Below are 24,588 nucleotides of genomic sequence, written 5' to 3' on the forward strand. Positions count from 1 at the left end.
CAATAACTTCACCTTTTGCATCAAGTGTGCACTTAGTAGTTGTAAAGCATTTCATGACAATTGTATTAAATTTTATGGGAGTCACAAAATTTACATTTGAAGAAATGTAAACATAAGGCAATGACTTAGAAACATCACGTATGCTTGAATTAATTTGTAAAATATCTCTTTTACTCTCTAACTTTAAAACTTGAATATATGCCTTCGCCAAATCAATATTAATTTTATTTGTATTATTAAAATCTATTTCAACTACATTATAATTACTTGAAAGATCAGAGAGAATTTCAAAATTTGCTATTTTTGGATGAAATTCGTACTTGAAATTAGAAACAGCTTTAATTGCTTCATTACACATTTTTTGGAAATACTGATCATCTGGATAATGTCTTGCAACATCACGAAACATTTGTTCAATTGTTGTAAGAGTTCTGCTTTCTTCTGTGCCATAATATACTTTTTTATATGAAATACATGTAGAAGCATAAATCAATAATAACAGCATGTTAAAAAAATAATAAACATTTTATTAAACAATTAATAAATATAAAACTTTACTCAGTAAAATAAACATTAAGTAAACATTTCAAAACTATTTTTTGGTCCATGTCTTTGTATCAGTTTATTAGCTAGCAACTGTTATTTATTAAATTAATTTTTTCAATAATAATTCTTATAGTATAAGAAGAGAAAATAACAATTTTAATTCATCATATTCATTAAATCTTAACCATCTTATATAAACTGAACACTTTACATAAATTTTAAGAATTATTTTCTATAAGCATTTACATAAATCACAATAATTTTTAATGTTAATCTTTTATTCATATTAACACAATGAATTCTTATACAAAGAAAAATGATCTCCAAATCGTGCGAACATTTCCATTAACAATTTATTCAAAATATATAGCGTGGTCCAAAACCTTTTATCCTCATAGTCTTCTGCATCATGATGCATATTAATATTAAAATATGATTAAATATATATATATATAAATGCAACATTATTCTCATTATTAAATTGCCTTTTAATTTTATTTTCCTTTAAAAAATATATTTTTATTTATATTGTATAAAATTCGGATTGCAATATCTTTCCATACACATCCGACCCCACCACTCTTTCCAGCGCTCCTTCGTCGAACTCCGTGAAGTAAAATGTTGCTGTACAATTTCCGGCCAATTCACCAACGAACTGTTGGAAAGTTGGCGGCTGTATGAACACTACTCGCTCTATTTGCCTGAGTTTCGGCCTATAGTGGAAGTAGAATCTTTCGGTCATCAGCATCACTGCGTTTTTGTCATCTCTGAACGCCCTTTTCATTCGTTTGTTATCTTCGTCTGTTGATTCGTCCGACAGCTCCAAGAATCCGATCATGTTATCTTCCAACATTTTTCTTGCTTGTAAGAATCGATAAGTCGAAACGAAATATACAATTGTTCTCTTTGCGACTTCTTCAGGTTCTGATCTCCATTGTTTAATCAAGAAAAATATCTTCTCTCGGAAACATCGTTCGATTGTATCGCCAATATTTTTTATGTTTGCGCAACTTAAGCGCTTGAAGTTACGCTCTAATCCTGGTAATAATAATGGTGGATACTTCTTCGGACGTATTAATATTTGCCCGCGAATGTTTTCGAAGCGTGAAAACATATTATGGATTTCTGGTGTTAATACTGACGAATAAATTATGTTCTGTCGCATTTTATGTTGTTGCTTATCTGTGCAATATAAGCGTAAGTGTTTCCAATCGGTCTCAGTGACTTTCTGTGGTAATTTGTTGAGCATTGATATCAGTTGTAATAAGCGATCGCTGTTTTGCATCAATAAGACATCCAATGAATCTAAAATTAAAACTTCAATGGAACTCATGAAATCCATGTCGTCGTGTAAAAATAACGAAAGTGATGAAGCTATTACAAGTTGTGACCTGGACATTTGATGAAATAATTCAATTTTATGTTCGTGAAATCGAATGCCCATTTTAAACTCATTGCTATTATTACCGCCAAATGTTCGCAGCCAATCTTTGGGTTTTGTGCGTTGAATAAATTGCGGCAGTTCCTCAATAGTATATTCGTTTTGAAGTCGATCTAAATTTTGAATCTCAAACGGAGTACCATCTTCAGTAGTCTTGGGTAAAAAGTGGATAATGTCATTAATAAATTGATAAGCTTGATAACGCGTGGGACAAATGACTAAAACAGTTGTCATTGTATATGTGGTATCTCGAACATCGTCACGTGGTCGATGTTTCTTAATATAAAGATCACTATAAATATGATTGATAACATGGAGTACTGATGGATGACGATAATTCTCAAAATCGTCGCCAATATAAAAAAAATCTCGATAATCAAAAAGTGAAGGAATGAAATCGTTTTTGAAAAATTCTTCGTTAGAATTTGGTTGAAGAGAATTGAATAGAAGTGGTTTTTCTTTTGGTATGGTGCTTGATGTTGAAAGTACTATTTTTTGCTCGTGTTGATAAATAACAGGTTCTGGTTTAGGAGCGTTAAAATCATGATTTTCAGCATTAAACCAGTCATTGAAATTAATGGGTGAACCTGAGAAATTTATATTGGGAAGATTAGAATATACTTCTTCTTCATCTTCAACAATAACATCAGGTTCGTTTGAAACCCCGCCTTGATCATTAGGTTCCTCGACAACAATTTGACTTAATAATGCTAAAAAATCTGATGCTGTCCTTTTCTTGGTCATACACAAAATTACACACCAAAATAAACGGTCAAGGATGATTTCTTTATATAATGAATTCTTAATAGCTTCGACCAATAAATGACAATGTGATTTTTCAGATCAGTTGATGTTATATGAATAATGAAAAATTTAATTTAAATTTATTTTTATTCTTAATATTTATTATATCAGATTATGAACCAATTAGGTTCCACACAATTGTTAATGCGCTAATTTCCAGTGACCAGTCAAAATGTTTTAATCGAAATATCGAAATCGAATCACAACCAGTGATATTAGCAACCCATAATTTTTTCAAGCACACGTGTGTCATCTTGTCTTGTATTTTTTGTTTTCGAATTATATTCTGATGGCGTATTCTTCAACAACGAGGTTGCACAGTGCATTGATCAATCGCGGTTAATTTTACAGCATTCAATTTGATTACAAATATTTCAAATACTAGTCATAATTATTTATATCGTTGTGAAGGCGTAGGTTATCACAGTCAAACTCTACATTGTTTCAGTTTTTTGAATACCCTATTAATTCGCACGGTGAATTTAAACACAAACAATAACTGTCGTCATAAAAAGACAATAACTATTCAATTTTGATTGAATTTTGTGTCATTCAATCTGATCGAGTTTTTCACTGAACTGTAAAAATCTGGTGTTGATTTGACATTTTGAACTTACTAATTTGTGATAAACCCCCACAATCTGTCATTTTGAATGATGTTGTTTTTGATTCTTGTTTCTACAACAATCTCTTCGAGTCAATTCACTTATTTCGGAGGTAATCAAACACTTCAAATAAAAACCGAAATTGGTGAAATAAATAATTATAAAAAAATCACAAAACACCTTGAAATTCAAAGTGGTGTTAAATTTATTCCAAATTATGGATTTACTCATTGGAATTCACTTACAGAAGTAAGCATTGGGGATACAGTCAATTTTATTGGGGACTATGCATTCTCTTTTTGTTTAAATTTGTCTAAAGTTGTTCTTGGACTAAATGTCAATCAAATCGGCAAATATGCATTTTCATCATGTTCTAGTTTATCTACAGTCATACTCAGTGAGAACATCAAACGTTTTGGAGATTTTTTTTTTTTTAATTGTCCTTTACTTCAAACGTCAACGAACAAAATTTCACGTGATTTAATTATTAATTATGATTATTTGCCTCAAGGATTTATTATTTCACATACTCACACCGTTTCTAATACCAACTCGCCTTCATATACATTAACGATATCGCCTTCATTAACAGAATCACCAACACATTCAGCATCAATGACACGAGTTCCTGCGAATTCTACGACATATTCAAGTACATTAATGTCTTCTAACACACATGTCATCACAACTATTTCTACTCCATCAATTACTGTTTCTTTGTCAAATACATTTTCACCTACAAGATCAAGCACATTTTCACCAACGAAATCACCATCACTAACATTAGCACCATCATACACAGATGTAAATTCAAAAACACTTAAAACTTCATATACAACAGTATCTTCATACACAGATTCATATATTTCTGTAACTTCATATACTTCTACACTTACAGTTTCTCAGTCTTTATCACTGAAAGATACACAGACGCCTGTATTAACAGATTCTTCATATCTAAAAGTTGAAACTGTCACATCAAGCACTATTATCGATTCAATGACATCTGCATTATCACCTGTTTATCACTCTTCGATAACTCAGATCTATACATTGACAGATATACCAATAAGTTCATATAGAACAAAAACAGTAACCGTAACATTAACCAGAACTGGATGGTGGCCTTTTGAAGAAGAAGTCACGAAATCTAAAACAACTTCAACAGAAGTTATAGTTTATTCACAAACACATGTTTTAGTTAATTCAAACACATTTTCTATTTCCTCAACACTTACACAAACACTTACTAAAACTGAGTCTCCAACATTATCATTCTCCAGTACTTATATTTCAACAAGTTCCGCAACCATGTCAGACACAAAGACTTACACTATAACATATGTTCCATCATCATCTGACACAGCAACAATAGTTTCATCACTAACTTCTTCAATTACATCTGTTAACTCACAAACACTAATGCTCTCTCCGACATTATCATCATCTCTAATCGATGTGCCTTCTACAATAATAGTTGATACATTTACACTTGTTTCAACAAATTCACCCACAATTTCTCAAACATACGTAAACTCTCCCACAGTATCTCCAACTCCATCGTATACACTGTCTATAACGAATTCTTCTTCACCGACATTTTCACTCACTATTGAAAATTCGACATCATTTACACAAACTTTTTCATTGACTCTTTCTAACATTTCCACACTTTCGCCTTCGTTAACGATTACGAACTCAAAAACTATATCGCATTCTATCACCGAATCATATTTGCCCACAAATTTAACAGTATCATTAACATATTCATATCTCATAGTCCTTTCTGAAACCATTCAACAAAGTGTTACATTAATTGGTTCAATCATTGAAACATTAATACAAGAAAACATTGATGGAGAAGAAACATATGTCACGACAAAATCTGTTATATATAACACAGCAATTTTAGAACAAGTTTCGTATGTTGATTCATATTCAAATTATTTTTCATTCCATATTTATGAAGCACAAACAGAAGAAGGAAGTAATAACTCCACTACTTATATCATTGTTGGAGTTGTTATTGGCGTCATAGTTATTGCTGCGATTGTTGTTGGAGTTACATTATATGTTAAAAAGAGGGAATATAATAAATTGAATGAAAGTAACGACGAACCATTTGAATATGCTAAAGAAGAACCAGAAATCGAGAAAGGAACTAACGAAACGACGACTACGAAGAACGAAGTTCAACTGGATGATGACAATAATGATATCGAAGAACTCTTTGTTTAAAGGACATCCCTTTCTCATATCGACACATATTATACCATATTATTTATTATTTAGAAGGTATAAAGTTGATATCATTTTCATTAAGGTGTTTCTTGGTGATATCTTCTTCATTGTTGTTAGCCAATAAATTTTCACAGCTGTTCAAATTTAACCGTTAAATTTCATTTCACATTGCACTGTGTTCAACTGGTCGACGGTTTGCTTTTAGGCGTGTTAAAATTTCAAACCGCCTGCAAATAACGAGTTTCGTATCAAAAAGTGGTGCGAATCCATCGTTTTCTTGCATAGTGCTGTGTTCAGTTTTGATATACACAAAACATAAAAACTCATTTGAGCATTTATTATAGATTCATAAGTATTCAGAGAAGCTATAACTCTGAGTTTTAATCTAAAAGTTAATTTTGATGAAATACTCAAACTCAAAAAGCTTTCGCTACAAACAGAATACAAACTCGAAGATACAATTGCGTGAGCATATTTAATGGCGTTTATTTATAATGATTCAGCTTGAGAATAATTCCTTTTCGCCTCAACGTTAGGACAAATTCATCGGAACTACTCTTTCAAATTTTGAGAGAAACAAAAGGTTTTTAACCAAACAATACTTAAATAAACAATTGAAAAACTCAATTATATGTTATCGGAAGTGTCGGTTTCAGTTTTTCTGGCTCGTTCATAATCGAGTATAGTTCCAAAATTGAAAAAATATCGACTTTTTGAACACTCACGAAGGCTAATTGTCAGAAGAAGATGCTTTTGTAATAAACCCCCATAAATTGTCATCCTGACAAATGCTGTTTTCGATCCTTTTTTCCACAGCAATCTCTTCGAGTCAATTCACTTATTTCGGAGGTAATCAAACACTTCAAATAAAAACCGAAATTGGTGAAATAAATAATTATAAAAAAATCACAAAACACCTTGAAATTCAAAGTGGTGTTAAATTTATTCCAAATTATGGATTTACTCATTGGAATTCACTTACAGAAGTAAGCATTGGGGATACAGTCAATTTTATTGGGGACTATGCATTCTCTTTTTGTTTAAATTTGTCTAAAGTTGTTCTTGGACTAAATGTCAATCAAATCGGCAAATATGCATTTTCATCATGTTCTAGTTTATCTACAGTCATACTCAGTGAGAACATCAAACGTTTTGGAGATTTTTCGTTTTTTAATTGTCCTTTACTTCAAACGTCAACGAACAAAATTTCACGTGATTTAATTATTAATTATGATTATTTGCCTCAAGGATTTATTATTTCACATACTCACACCGTTTCTAATACCAACTCGCCTTCATATACATTAACGATATCGCCTTCATTAACAGAATCACCAACACATTCAGCATCAATGACACGAGTTCCTGCGAATTCTACGACATATTCAAGTACATTAGTGTCTTCTAACACACATGTCATCACAACAACTATTACCCCATCACTCACACTACCAGAGATAAAAACAGATTCTTATACTCAGGTAAGTTCTATATCTCTCTCAAGCTCGCAAACATACACCAAATCAAACACAGATACATATTTAAGTTCACTCACATATATTTCATCACAAACGCTTATATCATCAAACACAGTTTCATTTATAAACTCAGATACTTATTCTTTATCCGACACAACATCTAAAACATCAACAATAAGTCTAACACAGAAATCCACAAAGACCAAAATACCAACTCAAACGATTATATATACACAAGTTAAAACTAGCCAAATTACGGACACAACCACACAATCATATACCCAATCAATCACAAACGTTGAAGTTACAGTAAATTCCTGGACACTTTCACTTTCACCTACACTTTCACCTTCATTTACACTTTCACCAACAGAGATTCTGATCGAGACAATAACAGACATCGGTGGTCCCCCACAACGCCCAGGAGGACAAACAACAATTATTTCAACTTCATATGAAAATTCATTGACATATGTTGTATCATCCATGTGGACAAATAGTAAAACAATATCTGCTTCTTTATCACCTAAAACGACATCTTCATTAACAGATATTTCAACACAAACTTTAACATCTTTTAGTACAAAAAGTTCTTACCTCTCTTCTACATCGACATATACATCAACATTAACAAGTTCAACAACAAAAACAAAAACATACGTTAAAACACAAACATATGAAATATCAACAACTTTATCACTTGTGAGTTCTGTAACATATATATATTCAAATACATTTTCACTCTCAGATACATTTTCAACAAGTATAACTCAAACAGATTCACCTACATCAACTATTGTTGACACATATGTTTCTTCATTAACGTACAAGTATTCTTTTACACAGTCTGAATCATTTACAGTATCTTCAACCCAATCATATTCAATATCTATAACAAATTCTTCTTCACCGACATTTTCACTCACTATTGAAAATTCGACATCATTTACACAAACTTTTTCATTAACTCTTTCTAACATTTCCACACTTTCGCCTTCGTTAACGATTACGAACTCAAAAACTATATCGCATTCTATCACCGAATCATATTTGCCCACAAATTTAACAGTATCATTAACATATTCATATCTCATAGTCCTTTCTGAAACCATTCAACAAAGTGTTACATTAATTGGTTCAATCATTGAAACATTAATACAAGAAAACATTGATGGAGAAGAAACATATGTCACGACAAAATCTGTTATATATAACACAGCAATTTTAGAACAAGTTTCGTATGTTGATTCATATTCAAATTATTTTTCATTCCATATTTATGAAGCACAAACAGAAGAAGGAAGTAATAACTCCACTACTTATATCATTGTTGGAGTTGTTATTGGCGTCATAGTTATTGCTGCGATTGTTGTTGGAGTTACATTATATGTTAAAAAGAGGAATAATAATAAATTGAATGAAAGTAACGACGAACCATTTGAATATGCTAAAGAAGAACCAGAAATCGAGAAAGGAACTAACGAAACGACGACTACGAAGAACGAAGTTCAACTGGATGATGACAATAATGATATCGAAGAACTCTTTGTTTAAATCTTATTTCGTATTAATAAATACTCTATGAATCTGAAATTTTTGTGCGCACACACACAAGTTCCGCATCTCCCTAAGTGTTTCGATATTTATTTTTGCATTTGCGATTCGATGTGTTTACTTTACTAACGGTCACTGTTCGGCCGTTTAGAAAATTTTGAACAGTTTATGTTTTACAACTTCTTTGGACAATGGGAAGAACAGCAAAAGAAATTTATAATCTGATAATAAATTTGAGAAATTCAGAGGAAAAAATTCAAAATGATTCCATAAAAGAGGTTCCTGTTATTTCATCAACAATTGGCTCATATCGAACTGTATCTGAATTGATTCCTTATATTGTTGAAACACCAACATTCTCTGAAAATCAATGGATATTAATTCTGAATGTAATTCCAAAAATTGACATAGGAAAATATAATGAAGCAGAATTAAAAATGTTCTTTACTTCATTAATTCCAATTTCAAAATTAGAATCCAGAATTATACGGTCTGAATTTGTTAAATGTTGTATGCTACTAGCTAAAAATATCAAAGCTGAACAAATTTCTGAAATATTGAATCCATTTTTAACAAAAATCTTAGGCAAAAGACCTGTTGTGAGAGCAGCAGGAATTGCAGTTTATGCAAACGTAATCAGTTTAATTTCAACACAATTAAAATCTACTATTTTTGAATCTTTAGCAAAGAATATCAATAAAGAACCAATTATTGTTCGACAATCATTTACAGCATCATGTCCATTGATTATTCCATATTTAGATGATAATCAAATTTCAACATTACTATCAATAATATCAATTATGGCCGAAGATGATTGTTTTTCTGTTTCGTGCGAAATTCCAAATGCTCTAGCAAAGTATTTGGAACAACATTCTGATATAGAACAAGTATTAAAAATTGGAGATAAATTACTCAACTCAAAAAATTGGAGAGTAAAATGCACATATATTGATTCAGTCTCAGATATCTTTAAAGGCCATTCTATTGAATTTGGTATGATTTACCCAATTCTCAAAAAAGTTGTTTTTTCTCTTGTTGAAGAAGAAGATGAAGTGAAAACCGCCGCAGCACAACAAATGCACTTTTTAAGTACTTTACAAAATGTTGAAGCAAACAAAATCAAAATTCTTTTCAAGAACTTTTTCTCAGCTCATTGTCCTCATATCAAAACAGCTGCAATTTCTCAACTTCCATATTATGTTGGAATTCTTGACAATGATTATATTATCAATCAATTTAAAGGTCTTGTCAAAGATTCCTCCGAAGAAGTTAAAATCGCTGCTATTGAAACACTTCAATCAGAACGTATTCCAACTGATATCAAATTACATTGCATAGAAATCTCATCAGATTCTATTCAATGGCGCGAAAAAGATGAAATTGTTCGACTTCTTCCACAGTTATCTGGAGTTCCAGACAAGAAATTTGACTCATCATTCATGCAGCTTCTGTTTGATGATGCTTTTAACGTCAGAAAAGCAGCTCTTGAATTACTACCAAATCTAATTTCGCAACGCAAAGAATCGTTTAAATCGATGTTAATGCGACGACTATGGTCTTCAATGGATGGAGATGATTACCAACTTCGTCAGACAGCTGTTTTGGCTGTGATAAAGGGAAATCTGTTTGATAAAGATGGAATCGAAATCCTTAAACAGGCGGCAGAGGATGAAATTCCGAACGTACGGCTCACACTGGCAATGAACATACCACGAGATGAAAAGTTTGCAGATATAATCGCAAAACTTAAGAAAGATAGTGACGAAGATGTGGCAAATTGTTTTAATTAATTAATTCAGAGTAAAAATTATATTTTTTTGGAAATGGTATTGATGACAATCATCGTAATGTTACGACAATACGATATCGCATTTTTATACGATGAGTAATATTCATTTTTACCAAAATGATTGATTAAATTATGAAATTAGCTTGAAATATTTGTTACTCAAACAATTATGCATGTACGCTTTGATTAGATAATGTTTGTTGCACTTATTAATAATATTCTATTTGAAAATAATTGCACATGAACAAAATAAATTTAAATAATATTTTATATTTATACTATCACAATTTAAGAGATATTATTTTTTAATATGTTGCTTGCCAAAATTGTTTATTGAGAAAGATATTTAAGTTTAGTAGTCAAAAGATTTCATAAATTTATTTTCATAAAGTATTTAATCAGAAATTTCACAGGAGTCCGTTTATCTTTTGGTCATTTTCCGTGTAAAGTATACAAATAACCGCCGGTGAAATGGTGCTTTAAAAATTGAAAACCAATTTTATCGTACGATAAAAATAAGCCTCAGTTCAATTTTCTGCTTGACAATTTTATTTTAAAGCCTGAAACATTCAAAGTCCACAACAATTCCACTTGGCTTCTCAAACATGTGAGTTCTTGAGAAACAATGAATCAAAATGATTCTGACATGTTTTTTTATGAATCACAATGGAAAGGCAAAACCTTGAGAGCAAAGCGCCTCACTCTTTTAGACATAAACATTTCGCATTGATGCTTAATTACATAATATAGAAAAATCTAAAATATATCAACAAAATTATCATTGGCACAAACGTGGGCACCATTCGAAATCTTCCCACGGGCAACTTCAACTGAAAATGTTCGTGGTGATTTTGGAGATGTTGTCCTTTTAAGCGAATCGATACTTCCGTTTTCTTTTGCGATACGTGTAATTCGCATTTTTCTGTTGGCTTTAGGCACCACAATTGTGCTTCTGCTTCTTAGAGGTGTAATTGACGTTTTATCATTAAAAACGGGAACAGAAACTCTGTAATGGGAATCTAAAGGTAAAAAATTCGCTCTGTTATCGGGCGCTTCATTTTTTTCTTTTTTAATAGTCTCAGAATCCCAATTAGATGGATAATCTAAGTCAAGCAAATTGCCCGAATTGATCGGGAGCGAGTTCCCCTTTGGGTGCACATCACTACAAATTTTGTTTCCATTTGGGATTGTCAAATCATAGAAGAAGAAATCATCAGCGTGAAGGAATTGGGAGCTCATAGAAATGAAATTTCGGCTCAAAATTGAGAATGTAAAAAGACGATGGTCCCTCAAACTCGGGGCGCCTCATAAATAACCTGTTGTTGGTAAAAGCCGATGAAAAAAGATTTTTTTCGGAACGTCCTAAGCAAAAAAATATTTTTATTTCAATATACAATGTTTCAAACAGTAAAACGAAGTTTAATTTTTCTAGATTTATCATCGAAATTAATATAAAATCACTTGAAAAGATAGAGATCGCGCCCTTATACGTTATTTGACTCCAGCGGGTGGGCCATAGAGTTACTGAAGTTTACACAAAAATTTTACTCTTAAAAAAATGAGAACAAATTCAAAATTGTGTGAGCATTAAGCGGTTTTTATTGACCATCTTAACCTCACTTCATTATTTTTAATGTCAACTCTTGATAAAGATTTAAATGGAATATATTCAGACGAAAATTGCTGCAAGAAAAAACGATTAATTCCAACACCAGATTCTGAATTTCTTACATTACGATGCCCTTTATGCAGAGAAACCACGATAGCTTTTTCAAATTCAAACACACCCGTGGTATGTTCTAAGTGTAATTCACCTTTAGCCTTTCCTACAGGTGGAAAGATTCAACTTGCAGAATGTGTTGAAGTTGTAGCAAAAAACAAATAAATAAATAATTATTTTTCAAATATTCATAATTATATTTGGAGCACCCCAAATATTTGAAGTTTTTTTTTTAATTCTAAAATCTGAAAATTTCGCTTCACATCAATCATATTTTAACTTCAAAATAATGTCTTATTTTTATAAATGTATCATATTATTTTAATTTATGTTAATATCCTATATTATTAAAATTAAAGTCCAAAATTTTCATTTTTGTTTTGATGACATTTATATCAAAAAGTTGATATAATCCGTTAAGCTATAGGGCACCCCGGAATTTGGTGGTTTTTTCAACAATGGACGTTTAAGTTCTTGTCAGAACCGTTATTTTTGGGACAAAAAACTGCCTGGTAATAAATGACTGAAAACCCAGAAGTTCTTGAACTCATTTCCGATGCGATAGAACCAAATGAAGCATCACAAATAAGATTTGCATCAAACATAAAACAGGTAATTGAAGCTCTTCCTTCAACAATAATTTGTGAACAATTAATTCCTTTTCTCATTAATTGGATGCCAAGAAATTGTTTTGAAATTACTTCTCCAATAGCAGAAGCTATTCCGCAACTAGCAAAAGTAACTGGAAATATTTCAAGTTTATCTTCCCTTATTGAAGCTTTACTTTCAAGTGAAGATGAAGAAATAAGCGAAATAATTTTACCAATAATAGAAGAATTCAAGAATGACCCATCTATTGACGAATTAATTTCTAATCTTTCATCATCTAAATATGATTTCGTTCGTGTTTTCTGCACAAAGATTATTCTATTTTCAGCCAACAATTCACTCCATCTTAAATTTTTCCAAAAATTCATTGCAGATGAATCATTTTTGGTAAGGTTTGCATTAGCACAAATCATTCCAAAAGTTGAAATCCAACATGCTAAAGTGATTGCTGTTGAGTTGTCTAAAGATACTCATAGTCGAATTAGGGCATATATTCCAGTTGCATGTTCTAAAATGGAATTTTTCCTCACTGAAATTCTTCCTACTCTCGTAAATGATCCTGATTGGTCTGTTCGTTCATCTCTTGCAACTCATCTTGTTGAAGTTACGAATCATTCTGAAGCATGTGATGTAGCAATTAAATTAATCAATGATTCTGTATGGCAAGTTAAATACTGTGCTCTTAAATCCCTTACCACACTCCTTAAGGAAGACACATCTTTCGAATTCACTCAGGGAGCGCAAGTGCTTTCACTCCTCTCAAAGCTGATTAGGTCACCCCAATATCCTCTCAAAATTGCGGTTATCGATAACTTCTTTGCTATCGCAAACCGTTGCAAGGATATACCTATTGATCAACTTCAGCCTTTCTCAGATAGTTTAGTATCATTGGAGAAGTCAAATATCAAACTTCATTTCATTGAAGAAGTCGCTAAGTCAGGTAATCGAGAATTTGCCAAATTGGTTTCAGGAAACATTGACCAAATTGTTAATTCTTTATCCAAAGATGACCAATGGAGAGTACGTCTTGGTATTGCACAACAATTGTGTCCTCTTTCAAAACTATTATCAGATACAAATTGTAAACCAGAATTCTTTGACACATGTATGAAACTTACCGAAGATGAAGCACACCCGGTAAGAATGGCAGCAATCCACAACTTGGTTGTGGCATTTCTCATGGACGGACCGAAGATTCCAGAATGCATATCTCAGATGAGCCAAATCAACAGCTTCAGAAGGAGACAAGCAGCGTTAGAGATACTGTCGGAGATGAGGAAGAACACGGACAATCAAGAGTTCAAGGACACGTTAATGGAGAGCATGAAACCATTTTTGCAGGACAGCTGCAGAAATGTTGCACTGTTGGCGAAGAAGCTCATCGAAGAAGCAGAAGCTAAATAAAATTTAATTAATATTTTAATTCTAATAAGTATTTACATCTAAATAATTTGTATTATATGATTTTGTTATTTAATTTTTATCATGTTTTATTACAATATATATAACACAACATTATCACAATATCTATATGATATTATTATTCCATTTCCATATATAATTCATGAATTTAAATGATATTATTTCTCTTTCATCAATTTGAGCTCAAATGTTCATTAAAATAAATAAATATTGATATTATAAAAATATTTACAAATATTTATTTATCACCACCAAAGGAATTTTCTTTTTCTTTTCTTGTGTACACTTTCGAATATTGGATAATGTGTTTTACATTTAATATCTCTCGTTGGGTAGTCGACCACATTTTGGCACTCCGCCATTTCGCCCGGCTGGTACAGCTCCTTTGACACGATTAACTCTCCGAACGAATTCATTTTCACTATTACATTTTCGTCGATTTCATCTAAATCCTTAATTTTTAATGCGTACAAAAACTGTTCCAAGTCATTAAACCATTTATAAGAAGAGAATGGAATTCGAATTATTTTTCTTTTATTAATTTTCAAGAACGCCACAATTTTAATGAAATCATTTTTATATTTAAATGCTTTAATAACAATTTTCGTTACTTTCTTTAAAGGAATAACTTTCATTAAACCAGTCCAATGTTTTTCAAAAAATATTTTTTTACGTCCGAAAATAATTTGTCTTTTAAATCTACTATCCAATTTATTTCCTTTATTTTTTAATAAGTATTTCGTTTCATTATAATTAAAGTCATTTATAATACCTTTTTTATTATATTTTATTAAAAATGGCTTATGATTTAATGTTAAGTTTAACATACAAAACGATTCATATTCATAGTTACATTCTTTAACGAAAATGAAATTATTATTTTTTATGTTTTCATTAATTTTAAATTCATAAAAATTATTATTCTTTAAATGAAGTCTTTTAATTTTATTATTATGTATTATACGAGAGATTTGATATTTCGATTTAAAGCGAAGTTTTCTAAAAGGCGTTTTTAAGATATCTTTAATCTTTTGATAAGGAATATTAATTGTTGCTTTATTATTAGGAATTTCAATGAATTTATTCTTAAAATATGATAAATATTTATAACTTTTATCAGTTTCTTTTGATTGAAGTAATACACTTTCAATCATCCAATTAGAATTATTATAATAAATTCTTGAAATCATTTTATTACTTATTGAAAAGTTATCAATTTTTTGATATTTTATTATGAATTGTTCTGGTTCATTATTAAAGATTTGTTTAATACAACCAGAATAAATATTACTTAATGTATAACCAATGATTGGTTTATTTATTGAACAAAACGGATCATTTGTATCACTAATTATTATTATATCATATAATTTAATAAAATAATTTTCTATTTGTTTATTATCATTATAACGTCGAAATGGAATATTTATTGAATATATATCTTTTGCTACATTAAAAATAGTAATATTATCTTTTAAAGTTATTACATATTCGTTTTCATTTAATAAATGACTGCCTTCATTTAATGGTTGAAGTCCATTCATTTTAAGTATTATTCCTAATTTAGGTAATGATTCATATGTTAATTTTAATAATATACGAAATGTTCCATAAATTTCTTTTGGTTTCATTTGAAGTGTAAAATTTATATTTTTATAATTGTTTAAATTTGTTAAATTTAATATAAAAATTCTTGTTAAAATTCCTTTCGAATTCTTTGGTAAATTTCGGACATCCATTACTATTGTCGGAATATATTTTTCTAATATAATATCATATGAAAACATATTATTATTAGTTAATAAATAATCAGTATGTAATATTAATGAATTTTTGCTAATTTGAAAATTATTTATATATAAAATTTGTTGGAAATTTTCTTTCGAATTTCCATCATCAACTTCGAAATCGATTTTTAAATTTATTTTTTCATTTTGTTGATAATTCACACCTAAATAAATTATAGGTTCATAATCATTTAAATTATTATTATCAATTTGATAATATTTTACTTTTAAAGGTTTACAAGAAAATTCATTTTCATTTTGACAATATTTTAATAATATTGTAAAACTTTTTATATTATTATTATATTTCAAATAATTTAATTTGATTTTAAAAGGATTTTTACCTTGATATTCATTATATTGTATATCATTATTATTTAATATAATATCATCGAATATTTGGATTTTGTTTGTATTTAATGTATAAGATTTACCTAAATCATGTGTAATAATTCCAATGAAATCATTTTCTTTAATATCATCAATATAAGTTAAATAATTTGTATCTTCAGGTTTTTCGAATTCTTCTGATAAATTAACTTTTATAGCATCAGAAATCATAGTATTAATACATACTCCAGCTTTAAATATGAATGAATTATCATCACCACAATATTCTTTTAATGAATTCGTATTAAAATGATTAGGTATAAAACTTAATATATCATTATTAATTATATCTTCTTCATAACCTTCATATTTAAATTTACTATTCATTGATGCATTCGTAATAACAAATAATCGATTTAAATATTTAATTTCATTTTGATATAATTCGATTCGTGGTAAATCATAAGATTTAATCGAATGAATTCCATCTTTTAAATAATGTAATTTAAGATAAAAGATTTCTGGCCCTGAAATATCACCTTGTTTACAATAATCACATAATCGTATCGATTTAGGTTGAACTACATATACATTTTCATTTTTATTATCAATAAATTTATGATCAATTGAGTTCTTACTATCAAATATACAAAACTTTCCTGATTTAACCGATTTAATAATTGGAAACTCAAAATTCACTTCTTCAGACCAATCAAATAAAGAAAATAATCTTAAGCCACCAAATATTTGAAAAATGAATTTTAAACTTTGTGAAAATTGTCCATATAAATAAGGTAATGTACAACTATTAGTATTAAATCCAAAATCAAATGGAATTTGATAACGACAAAATAAACGAATTGTTAATTCTCCTTCTGTTTTAATCAGTGATATTCCAGCTTTAATTGTAGCTTTAATACCAATATCAACAGTAGGCTTTAATCTTAAATATAATTCATTTAAATCTTCTTTCGTATAATTCGTTTGTTTTTGTTTGTTTTTCTTGGTTTCAAATGATGGATTCACCCAATTAATATTCGGCGATTTATCTTTGGAACTATATGAAATATGAATTACATTTCCAAGTTTAGCTCGATAATCATATAATAATGGCTCAAGTAAATTATAATTAATGTCAAGAAATGAAAAGCGAATAAATCCATATATACCTAACGCAAAATCAATGCCATACATCTTTAATGCGGGAGTCGCATAGATAGGTATAGGTATCTCAAAATCGACGCTTTGGTTTTCCCCTGTCTTTGGTAACTTAAACCCAATTCCTGCAATGGATGTTAACTCAATATCAGCTTCCAAATGATAACCATCATCTTCTGTCTTGATATCAAATGTGGTATATATTTGCGAATATGCTCCCGCTAATAACTTAATAAATCCAAAGTCCCTTTCGATGGGACCGAGCTCAAATGGATCTTCGCCCTCTTTGGGCTTGTTCCAATAATAACGAAACCCTAAATAAGCAGTGGATGAACCAGTCGTTATATCTTTTGGCGTGATATTAACTGTAAAGCCAATGTTTCCCGTACTCTCTTCTTCCTCATCCTCTTTTTCATCATTATTTTTACTTTCTTCTTTCATCTTATCATTGTTATTCTCCATTTCTTCTTCATTATTATTATCATTGTTATTCTCCATTTCTTCTTCATTATTATTATCATTGTTGGTTTCTTCTTCTTCATTATTATTATCATTGTTAGTTTCTTCTTCTTCATTATTATTATCATTGTTAGTTTCTTCTTCCTCTTTTTCATCATTGTTATCATTATTAGTTTCTTCTTTTGCTATGTACATGTGCAGATTTTTAAATACTTTTCGTTGATCCAATCTTTTGTATGAATATATTTGCACGTCATTGTCGTCTAAAATCTTTTGCTGTAATTCCAATATTTCTTTTGTTTTCGGATTCACAAATGCGCCTGTTTTAACATCGGATTCCTCTGATAGTAATTTTGATGGGTTTCTAATCAAAGCGATTTTTTTAGTTTCCTTATTTATTGCATAGCCTTTAATACCTTTTGATGTTGAACCCATTAAATTCGTTGTTAAATAGAAATCGATTCCTTCTGCTTTATAAAATCCTTTCTTATGTATAGGCTCTCTCATTGTTTTGTTCACTCGTTTATTTATTCTCTTCATTGCTTTTTGGATTAATAATGAATACTCATCATTAAGTTTGGCCAAAAAGAAGAAGGAATACAGCAGAAACATTTCTTTAGTGAATGATATGATGAAAAGTTTTGTTACTGAATTCACTCTCAGAAAAATTCTTAGCGAAAGTCATCTTATTCAAATTAATATTAAAAAACGTAGTGCCATGGATTTTATGATATCGGTTTAGTAAATACAACAAAATCTTTGAGTTCAAAAACTGAAATTGTTCCTATATCAAAAGATGATCATCCTTTTCTAAAATGATAATTTTGCATTAATAATATTATTTGCGATTAAGTGAATGTATATAAAAGTTAAAAGAGAAATTGAAAAAAACATATTATTATTTATAGCTGCAATTGTTAACAATAAAGCTTTGAGTTCAATTTCAATTAAATATTTTGAAAAATTGTGAATAATTTATAAACCATCTCTAAATTCGGTTTCTATATAAATGCGTAATCAACTTTCTGTAATGTATGTTTTTCCATATTTTGAGGTATAAATTCAAACATATAATATTTCATGCAATATCTTTTAATATTAGATTCCCATGGGAATATCGAAATTCTCAATTCTTTTTCATTTAGAAGTAAATGAGTTTCAAAATCTTATATTACATTGATGATTTGAGGGATGCATTGTAGTTATTTCTGTTTCCAAAAAAAATATTTCGCGTTGATCATTATGCCCAGTAAACTATTCAATTAAAATCTCTTTGATTTTCTGCGCACCAGTTCCAAAACGATCAATTTATATTCATTTTAAGACGATGCATCGTTCTTAATTCAATATAACCGTGACCGATTCAAAATAAATGCGATTTGATCGTTTTGCAAGCCTAAACCCATATGAAATCACATAGTCACATAACAGAACTCACAAAAAAATTAGAATCATACGATGGGTATACGCCAATTTCAACAATCGGGATTGGAACATTTGGCGCTGTTTTTCTTGCAAATGATTCCGAAGGGAACAAAGTTGCCATTAAAAAGGTATACCTCGACCCTAAATACAAAAATAGGGAACTCGACATTGTTTGTAAGCTTAAACACCCAAATTGCCTTCGATACATAACCCATTATAATACAAAAGAAGGGGTTAATAATTCTGTTTTCCTTCACCTTGTTACTGATTACTTACCAGAGTCTTTAACAACGTTTATAAATAGACAACCATTTCCACCACTCTTATTTATCAAGTTATTTGGTTATCAATTATTTTCTGGTCTTTCATATCTTCATCATCACGGAGTGTGCCACCGTGATATCAAACCTTCTAATGTTTTAGTAGATCCAAAAGATGGCCGCCTTCAAATTTGTGACTTTGGAAGTGCTAAATTTCTTATCCCAACAGAAAGCTCAGTTTCTTACATCTCAACAAGATGTTACAGAGCTCCTGAACTCCTTCTTGACTGTCCTAAATATACCACAGCAATTGATACATGGGCTGCTGGTTGTGTTTTAGCCGAAATGGTTCTTCATGGCAAACCTTTATTTTGTGGATCTAATAATAGAGATCTTCTCATGAAAATTGTTCAAGTAATTGGACCACCCCAACAATCTGATCTTGATACATTCATTCATAAGAAACAAACTGGGTTCTTTGGGAACAGAGTAACATCGCTTAAAGCTGTGCTTCCTAATTATATCCCTGATGATTTTATTGATTTACTTCAAAAGATATTTCTTTATGCGCCAGCTAAAAGATTAACTGCAGATGAGTGTATGAGGCATCCATTCTTTGCAGAACTGTTTAATGATAATGTAAGAATACCTGGAAGTAATGTGCCATTACCTGAATACTTAAAATTGATGAGAACTCCAGAGGAAATGCTGAAAAATTTTCCTTGTGGTCCAACGCTATGTAGGAAATAAAATCATTGGTGTTTGAAAAAAAAACATTTGTTCAATTTATGAAAAGAAAAACAATAATTAAACCATATTTCAAGTCACTAAACATTATACGATGAAAAATAAATTATGTATAATATGGAAAAAGGATCATTCTTTCATGGAAAGATTATTTTACGAATGCGAATGTGTAAAATATAAACTTGTGATTTTTGGATCGTCATCTCAAAACAGAATTCAATATTTGGGGCGCCCCTTTTCTTAGTAAAGTCCATGTTTTTTGGGGAAAAAAGGTTCTTTGGAGCTCCTATCTCATTTTTTACTTCTGTTATTGTTTCATGTATTACGATTGCATTTTGTGCAACAGAGTGTCAATTTCCAAAAAGTAAGTTATTAAAGATTTTTCATTGTATTCTTGGTTATCCAACAATACAAGAATCAATCATTGTCTTATTTATTTCATGGGCATGCCGTAACGTTGAAAGAATTTTAGGTACAAAACAATTTTCATTACTTCTTGGAATTAACATTGTATTTTTAGCTATTCTTTTACTTCTTTCATCTTTAATTGTTGGTGTTACTACTAAAATCACATTAATGTTATTTTATCCATATACAGTTTTTATTTTTACTCTTGCACATATTCCTGCATCTCCACTTTTCATCTATTTAACAGATAAATTCCTTTCTTCATTAGTATTTATTCTCTTATTTTTAATAGGATTTCCTAATTCTCTCATTATTCTCTTTTCATCAATCGCTGGAAATATATTTTGGAGTTATGATCTTTTTCATATCTCAAAATTCATTGAGACTCCAAAGCTACCAGATGAAGAAAATTTAATATCTTCTCATGAACAAGATACAATAACAAATGATCTACAAACTTTAATAGCTATGGGTTTCGATGAGAAACTTGCTGAACAAGCATTAACAGCTTCAAACAACGATTTAGAAACAGCAATTGCAATTCTTTTAAACGGTCACTAAATCGCGAACAGAGTAAGTCAATTTTGTTGGATATGTTAACGGTTTTTCCTTTGGCCAACCTTCTTCAATATGTCACAAGAAGTTGTTATTCGCGTTCGTGTTTGGGGTGGCGAATCAGGTGTTACAGCAAAACTTGCTCCTCGTCTTGGTCCACTTGGTGTTAACTCTGGTCAAGTTGGTCAACAAGTTGCTAAAGCTACAGAAGAATATAAAGGATATCGTTGCACAGTTCAAATAACAATTGTAGATCGTCAAGCAACAATCTCAGTTGTACCATCTACTTCAACGCTTATCATTCATGCACTTCAAGAACCTCATCGTGATCGTAAGAAGACAAAGAATGTCAAACATACAGGAAGCCTTACACTTGATAATGTTATAGACATTGCTCGTCAGATGAGGCACAAGTCAATGTCAAAGACACTTGCCGGAACAGTCAAGGAAGTCCTTGGCACATGTCAAGCTATGGGCGCTCAATGCGAAGGACAGAATGCAAAGGCTATCCAGAAGAAGATCACTTCTGGTGAAATTTCAATTCCAAATGAATAAAAGCAATATAGCATAATTTGAATAGCAAATACATTTTTGTATATTTTTTATGTTTTTAAGAGATATTTCAATCCAAACTTTTATTTGCTTCATAAGAAATTTTTCTGCATTTCGCAAAGATAAAGTCATCTTTGGGACATATGTCTTTGAATATTATTTTATATTCTATTTTCAAATTCCTTTATAAGGAATACATACCTTGAAAAATTGAAAAGATGCTTAAAATGTATTTACTTTTACCATGTTTCACGGAATGGTGTGAAGCAGACTGCTTTGATTACCTCTGGCTTTACAACATGAGCTTCCTTTGGTTGAGCTGGGAGACGCTTGAGAGCAGACTTATCAAGTTTGATTCCTTTTTCTTTTGCTTCTTTCTTAAGTTTTTGTGTTTGAGCAACACGGTTCTTGAAATCATCCCTGCACTTTGAGTGTTGGATATGTTCTGTGCGAACATAAATACGTTTTGGTGCAATATGATTATTAACACGGCGGTAAATCAAAAGACCAACTGCGTGTGGTGAAACGTTCCAAACTGTACCAGTACGGCCATTGTAAAGACGGTGAGGCATACCCTTCATGACAGCTGAGTTCACATGAACATCAACAATATCACCGATTCTGAAAGTACGGAGCTGTTGTGATGGTGCTGGCATTCCGTGCTTCCTGAACTTACGAGCGAAGAGATAACGTGTTCCCCAACGAAGACCAGCTGTGTGACCCATAGAACAAAGGATAGGCCAAACCGTAAAAAACGTTAAAATATTAAACGTCACTTTTTATCAAGCCTCAAAAACAAGTTTGTGCGTTTTCTAAAAACTTCATTATTTTTGTATTATTTTAATTTATTTTTTCTTCTTTTGTTTATGTTGCTTCTAAATAATGGATATATCAGTTGAGCTCCTTTATGTATAAAATGATTAATTCAAATAACCAACAATTAAAATAAATGTGTACGGGAAATTAAAATTATTTATTTTTGCTGTTTATTCAATTTAAAATTTTCTAAATTAATTAGGAATTTAATTTCGATTTCTTGAAGCACATTTTCACCTGCTTTTATATATATATATATATATTTTGTCATTTATCATCATTCATATAGTGAATTAGCAACAAACATGTCTCAATCTAAGAAGAGATCACTTCATGACTCCGATTATCAAAGACGGAATTTGGCTTTTTGAACAATGTCAGTGAAAAATTTGAATCGCAGTGGTTTTGCCGACGAGATGTTTTTGTTTTTGTAATTTCGCCACACCAAATGTATCATTGCAATTTAAACATGGACAAGGAAAACCAATTGGCAAGTTCAAATCAATCTTGTTCTCAAATTCCAAATATTCAAAATCCTAATCAGCCTTATTCACAAATCATTCCAAACCTACAAGTCACAAAACAACTGAACCCACAGCCTCTACATCCGCAAGCTTCAAACTCACAAATTTCGTTTCCTCAAATGCTCAACAAATCTACTTCTAAAGTTTCAAACCAAAGTTTATTACCACCAACACTAATTCAGCCACTTCCACAAGTTTTAAATGTACTAACCGTATGTTATCCATTTCCGCAGATTCCAAATCAGTCAAGCCCACGGACCTCAAACTCCAAACCTCAGCAAGAACAAATCCCAGTTCAGGCAAGCCCAAGGACTTTAAATTCCAAACCTCAACAACAACAAATCCCAAATCAGCCGCATTTACCAGATTCCAAGATAAGAATCATCGAGCAAAAACTCGGTTACACATTTCACGACAAGCATCATCTTATCACATCTATTACCCATCGCTCTTACTCTGATAAATTTAATTATGAGAAATACGAATTCTTTGGCGACTCCATTTTGTTGCTTATCAGCGCCGATGTCTTATGCGAATTCTTTTTGAAATTGACCAGAGGAGAATTAACATCTCTCCAAAGCAAACTTGTTTGCAACGATACAATCGGGAAATTTATGAAGCAGCTAAACATCGGTGAGTACTTATTTACAGTGGGCGGGAAACCAAATGCTGGCTCAAAGGTGTGGGCTGACATATTCGAAGCACTCGTCGCTGCGATTTATATCGACGGAGGATACGAACGCGCAAAGGAATTTGTGACACCGTTTTTGAGGAGCGAACTTAATAACATTGCAAATAATTTGTGAAATAAAATGTAATTTGATTTGTTTTTCATAGTGACTGAGTACAATGTGTAGACGTTTTGGCTGTGTTTCAGCGTAATAAATGTTTGTTAATTTTCAAATGATTTGTTGAATTGATGCAGAATCGACTATATAGTGCCTGAGTAAAATTTCATGAATATCTTCGAATTGTAATTCCATAAAATGTTCCAATTCAATATAACGTGCAGTTGCAGAAGATATCGTCATAGCTTTAAAACGTGAAAAACTTCAAAAATTCTATTGACGATAGTTATTTTTGAGGTCAGAAAAATGGTTTTCGATGAAAAAGAAGTCAAAATTTCAATAAACTTTTGGAATCAGTTGTCGCCTGTCAACATTACAATCGTGTTACGATTATTCTAAAGAGAACGATGAAACCAGAGTTTAACATATATGAGCAATAAATTTTAATGAAAGAATCAAACTAAATAAATTTTGTCAGACAAATAAATAAAATAAAATTATTAATAATTATTAATTAATCTCAAAATAAATTGTTTTCATGAACGTGATATGCAAAATATATTTTGT

At 30.6% G+C, this 24,588-nt stretch overlaps 11 protein-coding genes across 11 annotated transcripts; 7 read left to right on the forward strand and 4 right to left on the reverse strand.

Annotated features, from left to right (window-relative positions):
- Positions 1 to 1,069: 1,069 nt before the first annotated feature.
- On the reverse strand, positions 1,070 to 2,731 carry GO595_001623 (digestive organ expansion factor; the record flags this gene model as incomplete). The annotated part of the gene is made up of 1 exon (XM_067914442.1): positions 1,070 to 2,731. The coding sequence occupies one exon, from the start codon at positions 2,729 to 2,731 to the stop codon at positions 1,070 to 1,072; it is 1,662 nt and encodes a 553-aa protein (XP_067778199.1).
- A 1,280-nt stretch (positions 2,732 to 4,011) lies between these two features.
- Positions 4,012 to 5,634, forward strand: GO595_001624 (putative serine/threonine-protein kinase clkA; the record flags this gene model as incomplete). The annotated part of the gene is made up of 1 exon (XM_067914443.1): positions 4,012 to 5,634. The coding sequence occupies one exon, from the start codon at positions 4,012 to 4,014 to the stop codon at positions 5,632 to 5,634; it is 1,623 nt and encodes a 540-aa protein (XP_067778200.1).
- Positions 5,635 to 6,989: 1,355 nt separating this feature from the next.
- Positions 6,990 to 8,669, forward strand: GO595_001625 (uncharacterized protein; the record flags this gene model as incomplete). Its single annotated transcript, XM_067914444.1, has 1 exon — positions 6,990 to 8,669. The coding sequence occupies one exon, from the start codon at positions 6,990 to 6,992 to the stop codon at positions 8,667 to 8,669; it is 1,680 nt and encodes a 559-aa protein (XP_067778201.1).
- A 512-nt stretch (positions 8,670 to 9,181) lies between these two features.
- Positions 9,182 to 10,462, forward strand: GO595_001626 (HEAT repeat family protein; the record flags this gene model as incomplete). The annotated part of the gene is made up of 1 exon (XM_067914445.1): positions 9,182 to 10,462. One exon carries the CDS (start codon positions 9,182 to 9,184, stop codon positions 10,460 to 10,462), a length of 1,281 nt encoding a protein of 426 aa, XP_067778202.1.
- Positions 10,463 to 11,217: 755 nt separating this feature from the next.
- GO595_001627 (uncharacterized protein) lies at positions 11,218 to 11,700 on the reverse strand (the record flags this gene model as incomplete). Its single annotated transcript, XM_067914446.1, has 1 exon — positions 11,218 to 11,700. The coding sequence occupies one exon, from the start codon at positions 11,698 to 11,700 to the stop codon at positions 11,218 to 11,220; it is 483 nt and encodes a 160-aa protein (XP_067778203.1).
- Positions 11,701 to 12,856: 1,156 nt separating this feature from the next.
- Positions 12,857 to 14,194, forward strand: GO595_001628 (protein phosphatase pp2a regulatory subunit a; the record flags this gene model as incomplete). Its single annotated transcript, XM_067914448.1, has 1 exon — positions 12,857 to 14,194. One exon carries the CDS (start codon positions 12,857 to 12,859, stop codon positions 14,192 to 14,194), a length of 1,338 nt encoding a protein of 445 aa, XP_067778204.1.
- A 2,670-nt stretch (positions 14,195 to 16,864) lies between these two features.
- Positions 16,865 to 18,141, reverse strand: GO595_001629 (uncharacterized protein; the record flags this gene model as incomplete). The annotated part of the gene is made up of 2 exons (XM_067914449.1): positions 16,865 to 16,868; positions 17,504 to 18,141. The coding sequence occupies 2 exons, from the start codon at positions 18,139 to 18,141 to the stop codon at positions 16,865 to 16,867; spliced, it is 642 nt and encodes a 213-aa protein (XP_067778205.1).
- Positions 18,142 to 19,352: 1,211 nt separating this feature from the next.
- GO595_001630 (CMGC family protein kinase) lies at positions 19,353 to 20,381 on the forward strand (the record flags this gene model as incomplete). Its single annotated transcript, XM_067914450.1, has 1 exon — positions 19,353 to 20,381. The coding sequence occupies one exon, from the start codon at positions 19,353 to 19,355 to the stop codon at positions 20,379 to 20,381; it is 1,029 nt and encodes a 342-aa protein (XP_067778206.1).
- Positions 20,382 to 21,416: 1,035 nt separating this feature from the next.
- GO595_001631 (60S ribosomal protein L12) lies at positions 21,417 to 21,896 on the forward strand (the record flags this gene model as incomplete). The annotated part of the gene is made up of 1 exon (XM_067914451.1): positions 21,417 to 21,896. One exon carries the CDS (start codon positions 21,417 to 21,419, stop codon positions 21,894 to 21,896), a length of 480 nt encoding a protein of 159 aa, XP_067778207.1.
- Positions 21,897 to 22,132: 236 nt separating this feature from the next.
- GO595_001632 (ribosomal protein L21e) lies at positions 22,133 to 22,618 on the reverse strand (the record flags this gene model as incomplete). The annotated part of the gene is made up of 1 exon (XM_067914452.1): positions 22,133 to 22,618. The coding sequence occupies one exon, from the start codon at positions 22,616 to 22,618 to the stop codon at positions 22,133 to 22,135; it is 486 nt and encodes a 161-aa protein (XP_067778208.1).
- A 539-nt stretch (positions 22,619 to 23,157) lies between these two features.
- GO595_001633 (ribonuclease III) lies at positions 23,158 to 24,039 on the forward strand (the record flags this gene model as incomplete). Its single annotated transcript, XM_067914453.1, has 1 exon — positions 23,158 to 24,039. The coding sequence occupies one exon, from the start codon at positions 23,158 to 23,160 to the stop codon at positions 24,037 to 24,039; it is 882 nt and encodes a 293-aa protein (XP_067778209.1).
- Positions 24,040 to 24,588: the final 549 nt, after the last annotated feature.

This window comes from Histomonas meleagridis, assembly GCF_020186115.1.
Source record: "Histomonas meleagridis strain 2922-C6/04-10x chromosome Unknown contig_146, whole genome shotgun sequence".
Taxonomy (NCBI): domain Eukaryota; phylum Parabasalia; order Tritrichomonadida; family Dientamoebidae; genus Histomonas; species Histomonas meleagridis.